The sequence below is a fragment of the Apodemus sylvaticus genome, chromosome 21 (genome assembly GCF_947179515.1).
Source record: "Apodemus sylvaticus chromosome 21, mApoSyl1.1, whole genome shotgun sequence".
In the NCBI taxonomy this organism is placed as follows: Eukaryota; Metazoa; Chordata; class Mammalia; order Rodentia; family Muridae; genus Apodemus; species Apodemus sylvaticus.
Genome location: NC_067492.1, coordinates 6,723,648 through 6,736,253, shown reverse-complemented (window position 1 = coordinate 6,736,253; position 12,606 = coordinate 6,723,648). Strand labels below are relative to the sequence as shown.

The following is a 12,606-nucleotide window of genomic DNA, read 5'->3' as shown; positions in this document are numbered from 1 at the left end:
GAGTCCATCGTGATAGCAAGAGGAGGAAGTCAGGAGGTGGCCCCCACTCAGCCCATGTTCTCTTCTGCTCCACTGGGTCTCTACCTTCCTCCCTTCCTTCCTCCCTTTGCCTGGCTTTTGCAAACTGTCTCTCATGACGTGTGTGTGTGTGTGTGTGTGTGTTTCTGGCTCCCCAAGGAAGGACCAAGGGATGCTCAAGGCTCCACAGCTGGCCCTTTCACTCCAGAGCTGAGCTTGTGAGCTGTGCCATTCACCACAGGAGAGCTCCTTGAGCTTGAGCCCACGCATCCCTGACTCTAGGCTGTCAGCAAAGCATGCTGGGAGCTCTTGGGAGCCTCTGTATCATCTTCCGCTGTCTCTCAAGGCACAACCTCACACAGAAAGAAGCTCCTGAGACCATGTGGCCAGCAAGACAGAGGGAGACATGGAGGCAGGACGGGCCACAACCCGATGCTTCAGGCTTCTGAACACATCAGGCCTGAGTAAGGAGGGAGAGGGAGCTGGAGGTTGAGGGTGGAGCTCAAGGTCACAGCACAGGACCGGAGCTGGTGAGCCCAACAGGAAGGTCTCTAGGACAGTGTTTTGGCACAACATGGGTCAGAGGTCAACTTCACACCATACAGACTTGAGTCAGAAGCCACCATCCCCTCAAGCAGATACCGGTCAGAGGTCACTGTTACTTCACACAGACACCGTCAGAGGTCACCTCATTTCAAGCAGATGTGGGTGAAAGATCACAGTCACTCACACAGATTTAGGCCAAAGGTCACCATCCTACCAGAGGACAAGGGCCAAAGGTCACTGCGGATTCCCATGAGCCCCACAGTTCCACTTTTAGGGTCATGCCACCTTAGACATGTTCTCCCACATTAGTCCTCTCTCGTCTGTTGGGAACCTGCCTCCTCAGCAAGTCACACCATGCCCTGGCAAAGCCGGTTCCCACCGACAAGCACAGAGGCCCGGCAGCCTCCATAGAGGCGAAACGGACATATTGGTGGTCTTCTATGCTGGCCTTTCTTGTGACTGTCCTGGGATGATTTCTGTGTCCCTGGCAGCTGGTGCCTGTGGGGTCTGGTTTCCCATAAATCCCAGGACCGCCGTCCTTGCCAGAGAGGCAGCCTTAGAAGGATGCAGGCAGAGTGGGCAAGGCTGTCATAGATGGGGGGTTGTGTGCCTAGATCCAGCAGGAGCTGGAAGAGGCAGGAGGATGCTCTAGTGGAGGTGGGGCCGACCCTCTGATAGCCTGGGGCTTGCCTGAGAGAGACCCTGTGGAAGCCCGCTGTTCCAGCTCCCCATTCATCTCTTGTTATCACAGGGAATGCTCCCAGAGCTGGCTGTACCAGGACATCAGAACGCATGGTCCCAAGTCATTCCTACAAAACAGCCCAATGTCTGCACAGGGTGGCAAACCCACAGGAACGATCACGAGAGACCCAGTGTTTTTCTGGAGTATTTTCTATTCAGGGTTAGTAGGATCAGTGCATGGGGAAGGGGTCCCCGGTCATTCAGGCTCAGTGAGTGGTCGACTGGTGGGAGAAGGAGAGGAGAGGGAGAGGAGGTGGGGGTGGGGGAGGAGGGGATGCTTAGTTAGAATCCAGCTAGCCCAGGGTTGGGCTCGGAACTTCAGTCTGGGCCGAGAGCCCCAGGTTTCCCTCCTGCCTCTGCTTGGGCTCCTCCTGAGAGACACTCTCTACCTCCTGCTCAATGAACTGAGTCCTGTGTTATTCCTCTAAGGCCACACCAGCAAGCTTGACTTAGTTTCTCCTCTATGGAGGAAGGGATACGTCCATCTGAATCCTCTAGCTACAGAGCCTGTGGGTAGCGTTCAAGGCCTCCCTATGCGGCACCCTCCCGGCCCCACTCCTGGGAAGCAAGCCACCGTCCGGCCAAACCTCCGAGCGCCCATGCTATGTCTCGTGCACACAGTAGACGCCTAATAAACGCAAGCCTTCTAACACTCTGTGATCTGCTTCTGCTCCTCAGTGCTCTGGGGTCTGCAGGAGACAGGGATACCATGCCGGTATTCCAAGGGGTGGGGTGTCCTCACGCAGTGCTGACCCCTCACTCCTTTCTCAGTCACAGGGACGATGAAAGCCCTTGCCCTTGCTACCTGCCTCACCCACAGCCCTGCACGGCTCAGCCCTCAGCAGATTCCTACCCTGTTGCCGTTAACCATGAACCCGGCTTACGGTGCTCTGTACGTACTGGTTTTGTAGGGCAAAGGTCATTGGCAATCCACAAAGCCAATTAACCCATGTTCTGTCTCCAAGATTTTCAGATTCCTGGAGGGTTCCGGACGGCCCAGAACCTTCTCAGTCATCCATACCTGCCAATGTGGCCCAGCTCCATGCTGCCCCTAGTGGTATTCCTGCTTCCTGGCATTGCAGAGCCCCACGTTTGTCTCCTTGGAAGAACTCCTTAGGGAGTTGCTGGGAAGCACCAAGTGGGCACATGACACTGGTGGATGGGTATTCTGTCATAGACATACACAGACTATCTGCTCTGGGCACATCCAATTGGAGGCACAACCAAGTTCACATACATCTTGTGGCCCTGGGCGTCAAGGGCCACCCAAACTGCTCTATCCAAACGTCCCAGTGGCCCCTCTCCCCCTCCAGCTCACTTCCTGTCTCCCTCCCAGTCTCAGAGGAGCCATGTGGGCAACTGGGATAGAAGGGAGGAAGGACCCGTCCCAGGGCAGGAAGCGAGGGGACAGATTTGGCTGCTGCTGTCAGGGCAGTGGGTCTACGAGGCCATCCTCTGGGGCAGGCAGTTCCCTGGCACCCACCCGCAGGGCAATCACACCTGGTACTGTGAACAGGCCTATTCTCCCTGTTCTCACCTGGCAAAAGCCAAGGATAACGCGTGTTGCTGGGGACATTGGGCCACAGATACCTTGGCACTACCGTGTGACATGGGGTCTGCATGACTGGGCCTTGGGAGAGTGGCGGGTTTGGGTGAATCTCACAGTGTTTTCCTCTGCAGAAAAGGGTGCTGTGGGCCCGGGGTCTGAACGTGAATTTGACTGCCACAGCACACATACCGCAGGACCCAGAACCCTGGGCTCAGGCAGGGTCCAGAGGCCGCTTAGAGAGTAGCCATGCGGCTGTGAGCCGGGGTTGGGGCCACCTGCTTGCTTCTCTGAGTCTTGGAGTGTGGTGAGAGGTGGAGAGGAAATGGCAGCTTGCTGAGTTCCCCACCCTAAAGCCAGCAGCTCCTGAGGGCGGACAGGTCCTCATTTCCCCCCATGCTCTGCTGGAAGTAATGTCCCTGTGACTGAGCCTGCGCTGTCCTGCCCTTAGCCTCCTCAGCCAACCTGCACTGAGGCTTTGCACTTAGAAGCATCCGAGAGCCCCTGAGTTCTAGCCTAAGCCCCTGCTGCAGAAAACACAACCCATTCCTCCTACACAGAGCCATGCACCTGCCTCTGGGTGGGGCCGGGACTCAGGCTTGGCAGCTGCCATGCTCTTTCGGGGCCACCTGCCCCAGCTGTGAGGGACGCTTCCCTGTTGGTGGGGGGACTGTGTTGATATTTGAGGTAGGTCAACACAGCCACGCTGTCAACAAAGCTGGGTACACGCACACACGGCAGCTTGGAGATGTCACCTTCCTGTCACCTGCTCCACCTGTTCCAGCTTCTGTCTCTTTAATCTTCCCCCACCCCGCCCCCACCCCCGGTCTCTTACCTGGGCTTCCATTCTGAAGACCCCGAGGTCCTGAGAGGAGTGTTCCGCTCTCCAGCGTGGAGGTGGACGCCTGGGACATGAGGCTGCAGATAGAGCGGGACTGGGGCTGGAGAGAGCTGACTGGCCTCCAGAGCCCACCCTGAAGCACCTTTCCTGATTTCTTGGGGTCTGGAAAGAAGAGGGGGAGCTTTGGTGTCTCGACCCCTGTGCCTCTGTTCCTCGGAGGCACTACAGCCGGGCAGACCTGGGTTGTGGCCCTGGATGGAGGGTGGGAGGCTGCAGGGCCTCATGTGACACGGGGCGGGCTTGGGGACAGCATGGGGGAGGTCCTCCTGCGGCCGTCAGGGGTGAGGCAGCCAGCTGTGTCGCAGCGATAATACAGTGGGGGTCGGGGGCCCGCAGCTATGCCCAGTGCTTCCTCGGCAGGAACCATCTGCCTGGCTGCCGGTTCTCCCTCCACGGTGTCACCATTCCGGTCTCACTGTCCGACAACTTCCTCCTAATCCCGCCTGTAGCCCTGAGACCTCCCAGCCTGGTGTGGCTCACTGGAGTGTGTTTCCTCCACCCTGGGGTAATGTCCATCCTGGCCAGAGCCCATGGCTCATCTATCTTCCCATGGGGCCTAGCCCTTCCTGTGGCCTGGGAGGTCCAGAGACTCCGCCCACTTTGCTTGCCTTTGGCCAGACTTTGCCCAAGAACCCCCTTCTATTGCCATCCAATGAAAGGCCTATGGGGGGGGGGCGGGGCAGAGTCAGGAGTGAGCATGGAGAGACCAGCTTCCTGCTCATCCTAGGCTCAGGTGATCTCTCCATCCCCATCAGGGCTTCTCTGGTCACCTCTTGCCTCTAAGAATCTCCAGGGTCACCTCGTGCCTGGCCTCAAACAGGATCAGGGTCACAGTGTCCCAGCTGTGGAAATGCACTCCCATACTAGCTTCCCGGAAGCTTGAGCCCAACAGGCCACACGTAGGCAGCCGGCCTCTCTGCCTCGCAGCCTGGAACTCGCTGAGAAGGCTGTCTACTTGGGGGAAACTCCAGGCCCCTTTCTAGTTGACTCCCAGCAGAAATAATGCTATTATAGCTCCAGGTTCCAGAGAAAGCCATTTATTAAACGGCGATGAAGCTATCGGGTGGTTTGATGGAAAGGAATAAGGTTCTCTTAAACCCCGTAGGGGTTCCCAGACATGGTCCTAGGATGCTGCTAGCGTTCCTGTGTTTTGCTTTGGTTCTGTATTTAGCTTTTTCATGTAGATAGTTGGTTACCAAAAGCCCCATGTTTTATGTCTCCCCGGATGTCACTGTCTTGGCCTTTGTGTGTCTTGACACTAAGGGTAGCACGACAAGCTACATGCTTAGAGGCCTTGAGGTCTGGAACATGGGGTCTGCTCACCCCCTCCACCCTGCTGGATGACTGCTCTCTTGAGGGTTTGAGGAGAGAGGACCTTGCTGTGAGCTAGGACAGTCCACCAGTGTCACTGTGTTCCCTGTATTCTGATGCAAGTGGGGCATAGGAATCAACGGAGGGTACCGGATTGTGTCTCTTTTTTCTCAGTACCAACAGTCCTGCTGGGGGCCAGGTTCCTCAACCTTTGAAGAAGAGAGCAGTGTCATGGTCCCCAGAACCAGTGCAGCTAAGCCACAGCCCTCAATATATCAGAGGGCGTGAGCCAAGGAAGGTTTTAGATCAGGGGCAGTGAGGGGTTTGGGGAGACAGCCCCCTAGCCCAAGAGGCAGCAGGGCTGGACCCTGGGTGCGGCTGGTGGGAGTGGGCGGCTCCCCACCAGCTCCGAGGCAGATGTTCCTGGCTTGCACCTGTGGGGCCCGCAGATGGGACACTTCCGCTTTCAGGAGGAGGCCCAGATCTGCTCGCTGCCCTGTCCGCATGCTTTTCCAATCAGCGGCTCTCACGGAGGTGGGGTTTGAAAGAGAAGAAAGTTACTCACAAGTGGGGGGCTGCCCCAGCACCTGGGGGGTGATCATCCGCTCCCTATGCCCCAGGAGGGCAGTTGGTGTTTGTGGGGAAGTAGACGTTGGTTGTGGCTTTCCGTGCTGGGTGGTCCGATAGATAAGGAAGGAGTGGGGAAGGAAGTGGCTGCAGAGAGCTTGAGGGGCCGTGGTTCCCTGCAGAAGCCATGGCCGTATGCAGTCTGCACCCAGTGTTATGCCAGGGCTTGGGGGGGGGCTCCCTCCTGTTCCCTCACACTCTTCCCGTGCCAGGGTGGCCAGATGTCGAGATGGCCTTGCTTCTGACTTTTGGAAACTGCAGGAGACAGTTGTCCATCAAAGTTCCCAGATGATGTGGCTGAGTGACTCCAGGTTGGGACTCCAGGCAGCCTTCCTTCCAGGCCTTTAGGAATCTGCAGTCTAGCCTGAGAGCTGGGAGTAGGGGTGCAGAGGCTGTGGAGCAGGGACAAGGAGGCCCTCCGCTTACACGGTCTCCTCCACTTACTCGGTCTCCTCTCCTAGGTTGTGAGACTCCATGAATGCTGGGTAGGTAGATGACTAGACAGATAATGCATGGGTGGACAGACAGATGGATGAAAAGCAGAGGCTACGCAAGTCTCATAGCAGCCCGCCTTACACAGAACGGACAGGCTCTGCAGGTTGATGTCTTTAGTCACTGAACCCATAAAAGAGGGCCGTAAGTCCCTGCCACCCCAGATTAGGGGGGACAGTGACATGTGCAACTCCTTGTGAGCTGAGTGGCAGGCTACCAACTTCTGCTTCTAGGTCCCAAGTGAGGTGTGTCCAGTCAGGGTGGGTAGCAGGATGCCAGGTGAGCCCGTCCAGTGCTGGTCACCAACCCTGCCCAGCGCAGGGTGGGGCTGAGCAAACTCAGAACCAGAGAGCAGGTGAGATAGCTAGCATGTGGCCGGGTGACACGTGGAAATCCGGGACGGGGATTGTGATCACCAGATGTACATCTGGAGAGGACAAGCCTGTTTTTGGGTCCCTAGGGTGAAATTAACCCCTTGTGAGGGCTGGGCTAGAATTGGGGTCCTCATCTTCTGGGGGGAGTTTGCTTACACCTCTGGTAAACTCTATGGCTGCTCCTTAAGGTGCTTCTGAGAACAGAAATAAATTCAGCAAACCACACAGGAAGCGCATCTGCTGAACACCTGGATGTGCGAGGCCTGCCTGTGACCTCGGAGAACCCACTCAGCTTCTGGTGAGGTACAAGTGTCACAAGGTGTCATTACTGCCACCAGCACATCACCCAGAGTCTCAGCAAGGTCACCCTGCAGCTGTAAGAGGGCTGGGATTTTCCAGCCAGGCTTAACCCAGATTGGTGAATCTATAGGCATCTATGACCCTCACTTTCAGACACAAAGTCCTATCTACCTTGGCTACTGTTACATCAAGACCCGGTCCCTCAGCCCCAGGAAAGCAAGGCTCCCTATGGGAGAGTCCAGCCTCTACACGGCCCAGCACACTGTGCAATGACCACAGAGGCAGGCATGCAGAGAGCCTGAGAGCCGCCTGCCCATCGGTGGGGAAGCCCCTCCTGGAGCCACTTTCTCTTTAAGGGGCCAGTGTGTAGGGCAGCCCCTGGTTTCTTTATGACTGTGAGGTCGGGGCTGGAGGCTCACCCTTCTTGGGGAGTTGCTCTCCTCAGCAATCTCTTCTAATTTCACTTCCTTTGAGTCTGGGAAGCCAGCAGTGCAGCTGGCCTGGGCAGCAGGTGCCTGAACCGCAGAGGCAGAAACAGAGGCAGAGCCAGAGAAGCTGCCTTAGGCACGGTCATTGTTTCCTTTGTGATTTCTTGTTCCATCTATCCTTCCTTGGTGTTGGAGGTAGCTTTAAAAGAGCTTTAAATAGGCTTAGACAGCGTACTCATGTTCTAGAACATTCTGAATACTCCGTTGCCTATAGCTGACACGGAATGAGCAGGCAGCCATCGTATCTAGTGCCCGCTGGCCAGCCTCCCTCAGGACTTCCAACTCCGCCTTTACAGCCACACCAAGGGTGCCGCCCTTCCTCCCATGGGTGGACTGTTTGCAGGTGTGTCATGGTCATGGGCCTGGCTGAGAGGGTGACTGGTGTTCTAGTCACCTGGAAGGATTTGGGAGACTCTTGGAGTTAAAACTGTATGATCTGGTTAGTCACCGAAGTGGCCAGCCAGGTTTCCTCCTGAAACTGCCCCCTCAGTGCAAACTAGCGCTGCCGTCGAAGTGGCCTTGGGACTGAACCTGTATCTGCCAGGAAAACAAATTTGCATTGCTTTTTAAAAATGAAGTTTCTAGTAACATTTTTCTGTGCACGTGCCAGACACGTTCCAGTTTAGAGGCTGTAGTGCCCATGCTCCTCTGACAACCCGCTTTCACTCTGTCTCTCTCTCTCTCTCTTTCTCTTTCTCTCTCTCTCTTTATCTATCTATCTCTCTCTCTTTTTTTAAGATGAGGGCTCAAGTAGCCCAGGCTGACCTCCACCTTACTATATAACTGAGACAGGTCTTGAACCCCTGATTTTCCTGCCTCTACGTCCTGAATGTTGGAAATACAGGCATGCACTACCATGTCTGGCTCTTATCTGTAATCTTAAACATCAGGTAGGGCAGGTGGAATTGGTCGGTGGGTGAAGGCACTAGCTACCAAGCTTGACAACCTGAGAGTAAGTGGAATGAGAGAGGCAACTCTCTGTGCTTCTCTGTTCTCTGACCTACACACACACACACACACACACACACACACACACACACACACGCATGCACACATGCATGCATGCACACACACTCACATGTACACACAGAGACACATGCACAGGCAAATGCACAGACACACATACACACAGACACACATACTCATACTTACACACAAGTATGTACATTGATGCACACACTCACATAAACACACACATACACACATACAGATGCACACACTCACATGCACACACTTGCACATACACAGAAACACACAGACAAACAAATACACACACACACACACACACACACATAGAAAGAGAAAGAGAGAGTACAATGTAATAGAAAATTTTAAATCAGGTCCCGGCCCCCTGGAGGCCCAGACTGTACTGTTCACACAGCAGCAGTCTCTCCATGGCTTCCGGATGCTCTCCGGTGCCTCCTTGATGAGTATCTGGTCTCACAAAGGTCTCACTATGGACTCTGCCTGCTGCTGCTGCTGCCTTTTGTTTCACTTCAGAGTTTGGGGTTCATCCCAGAGGGTATGGCAGGGGAGGGTTGCTTTCTCTAGGCTGCAAATTACTTTCCTTTTTCTCTTCAACTTAAGCATTTTCATCTCCAGAGCAGTGACTCTCTGGACCCCTAGGGCTCAGCCCAGCCCATGATTCTGCTCTCTGAATGCCCGCTGTCCCCGTGTCCCAAGTGCTACACACGGCTCAAACCCTGTCCTACCTCGTGTCTTCATACAAGTTCCAGACACTGCGGAGGGGTGAAGGCAAAGGGCTGGAAGGGAGGGGCAGGCACCCCACAGTATGCTTGACCAAGGGCATTAGTCATGATACCCGCAGAGGCAGACACCCTGGGGGCATTTGAGTCTGTTCCCGTGAGCCCTCAGGGACTGAGGGGCAAGGGATGGACCTGCAGGGATGCAAGGGGGAGGTGACAGGGAGGTGACAGAGAGGGACCGAGGGACCTGTCTTTTCTGACATCACTTGATCTCTAGGACACATGCTCTCCGATCCTGCCTCATGCTTTGTGGTCCTTCTGGAAGGCTTCTTGGTTTCCCAGTCTCTTCTGAGCTAGTTCCTTCTCCTTCAGAGACATGTGGGCCAAAGGCAGCCAAACCTGTTTTAGTTACTGTCCCATTGCTGTGAAGAGACACCATGACCAAGGCGACTTAGAAGTGAAAGCATTGTACTGGGGGCTTGCTTACGGTTTCAGGTTTAGTCCACTGTCGTCATGGTGGGGAGCTACATCCTGATCTGTAGACAGGGAGCGCCTAGTGATGGCCTGGGCTCCTGGACACTCAGGTGCATCACCCTCAGAGACATACGTCCTCCAACAAGGCCACACCACCTACTCCTTCAAAGCTTTTCAAGGAGTTCCATTCCCTGGTAACTAAGCGTTTAACTCTATGAGCCTATAGGGGCCATTCTTACTCAAACCTCCATCTAGAGGGGAAAGAGCTGGAAGTGGGTCCAGGTGGTGCTGGGACAGCTCGCACTGTCCTAGGGTGGTCCTCACAGTCCGGTGGCCTCCCCTCCCCCTATAGCCCCCCCCACACCTGCTCTATCACAGTGTTTGCATTTTCTAGAATTTCCTGTGGTCAGAATCAACATACCAAGTCTGTCTGTCTGTCTGTCTGTTTCTCCCTCTTCCTCTTTCCCTCCATCCCTCCCTCCCCTTTTTCTTCTTTTGCAGTCTCATCTATCTATCCTAGACTGGCCTTGAACCCCTGGCCCTTCTGCTTCCACTCCCTGAGCGCTTAGGTTGGCCACCGTGGCAGGTTTATGCAGTGGTGAGGTTATGTTGTGGGACATTGTCCGTGATAGACAAGCACTCTGCCAGCTGATTTGCCCTGTGCTGAACACACACCCCCCCTTGCCTGGCTTCTCTCTCAGTCCCTCTGAGATGCCTCCTTTTCTTTATGCTTCTGTGTCCGGCAGTGTTCTACACGTAGTCACTGTGTGTTTCGTGCCACATCTGTAGGTATTGATGATTTGGGGTTTGGGTGGTCTCCAAAGCAAGGGTCTCTGTGCCAGAGGGACTGAGCACACGTATGTTCTCCTGAGCACACATATGTTCTACTCAAGCACACATATGTTCACCTGAGCACATGTTGCTGGGACTCTGAAAGAGATGGTCACGTGGCATGTGAGGACAGCAGAGGCTGACAAGGAGACTCGCCCTCAGTGTGAGGGAAGATTCTGCTATGGTCTAAGCTTCCAGCCTGGCAGAGAGTGAGGGCCTCAGAACCCCTGGCTCTTCGTGGGTAGGGCCAGTTCCACACAAGCAACCCCAGTCCCTGACCTGGGGGGACACAACACAGCTTGCAGGGCGACTCCTCCACAAACTTCCCCTGTCCCCCCCCCCCCGCCCCCGCCTCCTCCCTTCCTCTTTGGTCTCCTCAGGTCAGCAGAGCATTGAGGACCAAGCAGAAAGCAGGAGCTCCTGACTGGTGTTCTCCTCCTCAGCAGCCTCTTTGTTCTTCTGAGAACTTCATTCTGAGTGGCCAATTGCTCTGTCTACCCATTCCACCACGGTGACACAGTGTGGCCCACCTGTCCCATCTGATGCTGGCCCACAAGCCTTTGTCGAGAAGGTTTCTTTTTGTCCTCTAGGAGTAGGATGGGCATGAGTTGGCAGCTGCCCCAGGGGGACTGTTGTGGAACAATGGCAACTGGGAGACCAGAGCCAACACTGAATCACTGGAAACAATGTCTGAGGCGCTTCTGAACGATCTAGGGGTGACCAATGTATGCATGCGGTAGACTGTTGCGGTCAGGACAGTCCAGACGGACAGGTGCCAATCTGTGCATAGGTTGATTTTGGCTTGACCTCGTCACCTGTTCCTGGCTCCTCTCAAGCAGGTCAGTCTGAGGCAGCACAGCCTATAAATCTGTCCTGTTTCAAGCTCAGACATCCTTCAGGGTTAGCGGCCACACCGTGGAGGGACACATATGTGCCCATTATGCTGGGTCTGTGTTCACGGCAGGCAGGAGTTTGCGGAGGCCTCCTGAACTCAGAACACTAGAGTACTGAGCTTGGGGGACATGAGACTTGACCCCTGATGACCTGACTGGGAGGAGGGAGGATGGGGAGGGGACAGAAGAGAGGAGAGAGAAGGGACCTGTGTTAGGGTTCTCTAGAGTCACAGAACGTATGGGTAGTCTCTATCTAGTAAGGGAATTTGTTTTGTTTTGTTTTGTTTGGTTTGGTTTTTTGGATTTGAGACAGGGTTTCTCTGTATAGCCCCGACTGTCCTGGAACTCACTCTGTAGACCAGGCTGGCCTCGAAGTCAGAAATCTGCCTGCCTCTGCCTCCCAGAGTGCTGGGATTAAAAGTGTGCACCACCACTACCCGGCAAGGGAATTTGTTGATGACTTACAGTCCAACTCCCCAACAATGGTCATCGGCAGCTGCAGATGGAAGTCCGAGGATCTAGCAGTCGCTCGGTCTCACAAGGCAAGCAGGCAAAGAAGAGAGGAAGTGAATCTTCCTTCTTCTAACGTCCTTCTGTAGGTCTCCAGCAGAAGGTTTGGACCAGATTAAAGGTGTGTGCCACCACGCCTAGATCTGGGACTTGCTTTGTCCCAGATGACCTTGAATTCAGAGATCTCCCTGTCTTTATCTTCTAGGATTCATAGCCTCTGTACCTCAAGATCTCCAAGCCAAGACCCAGGCCAGAGTTCATTCCAGATATAGTCAAGTTGACAACCAGGAATAGCCATTAGAGGGCCTGACCCTCTCACCCCACCTCCCTCCATTCCCTGTCTGACAGGCGTCCACCAGGAAGTTAGCATTGCAGGACAGTCAGGACTCTTCTCAGCCAAGGACCCTCCCTGTGTCCCCTGCTTCCGGAACCACTCTGCTTTTTGTATGTTTGGTCAAGCATGCCTGGTGTGGGGAGACACTCATGTAAGGTCCCTGGGGCACTGGTTCTCCTAGGAATTCCAGTGGGCTAACCCAATGCCAGACCTCTGGGTTTTTAGCGATTTGAGGGTGTGGGGGACGGGAGGGACTTGGGGATCTTTCTAATTGAGGGTCTGAGAACTCTTCTGAGGTCACTCACGCTGGTCTGTGTGCTAGTCAGGACTTGGCAGGTATAGCTACAGCTTGCTCCAGGGCCTTTGTACACACAGGGCCCTGGGCCCTGACACTGCTCCTGCTGTCAGGACTCTCCGCCCGCACGCTCTTTCAGTCTGCCTTCTCAACCTCCGCCTCAGGGCCAACCTTGCCTGTGCTCTTCCTCCACTGCCTCTAGTCTACCAGGTGCCATTC

General features: G+C 54.9%; 1 protein-coding gene and 1 long non-coding RNA gene across 3 annotated transcripts in view; one reads left to right on the top strand and one right to left on the bottom strand.

Moving 5' to 3' along the window:
- The window catches only part of Cbfa2t3 (CBFA2/RUNX1 partner transcriptional co-repressor 3), a 69,999-nt gene extending 65,750 nt beyond the window's left edge, over positions 1–4,249 (bottom strand). The window contains exon 1 of one of the 2 annotated variants that reach the window (XM_052167248.1): positions 3,687–4,249. In XM_052167248.1, coding sequence (XP_052023208.1) covers positions 3,687–3,765 — 79 coding nt within the window. In that variant the 5' untranslated portion in view covers positions 3,766–4,249. The remainder of the gene's footprint in view (positions 1–3,686) is intronic. The other variant, XM_052167250.1, reaches the window with a different exon arrangement.
- Positions 1,274–1,960, top strand: LOC127672047 (uncharacterized). Its single transcript, XR_007974822.1, has 2 exons — positions 1,274–1,465; positions 1,735–1,960. It is a non-coding gene; the product is annotated as an uncharacterized LOC127672047 (long non-coding RNA).
- Positions 4,250–12,606: the final 8,357 nt, after the last annotated feature.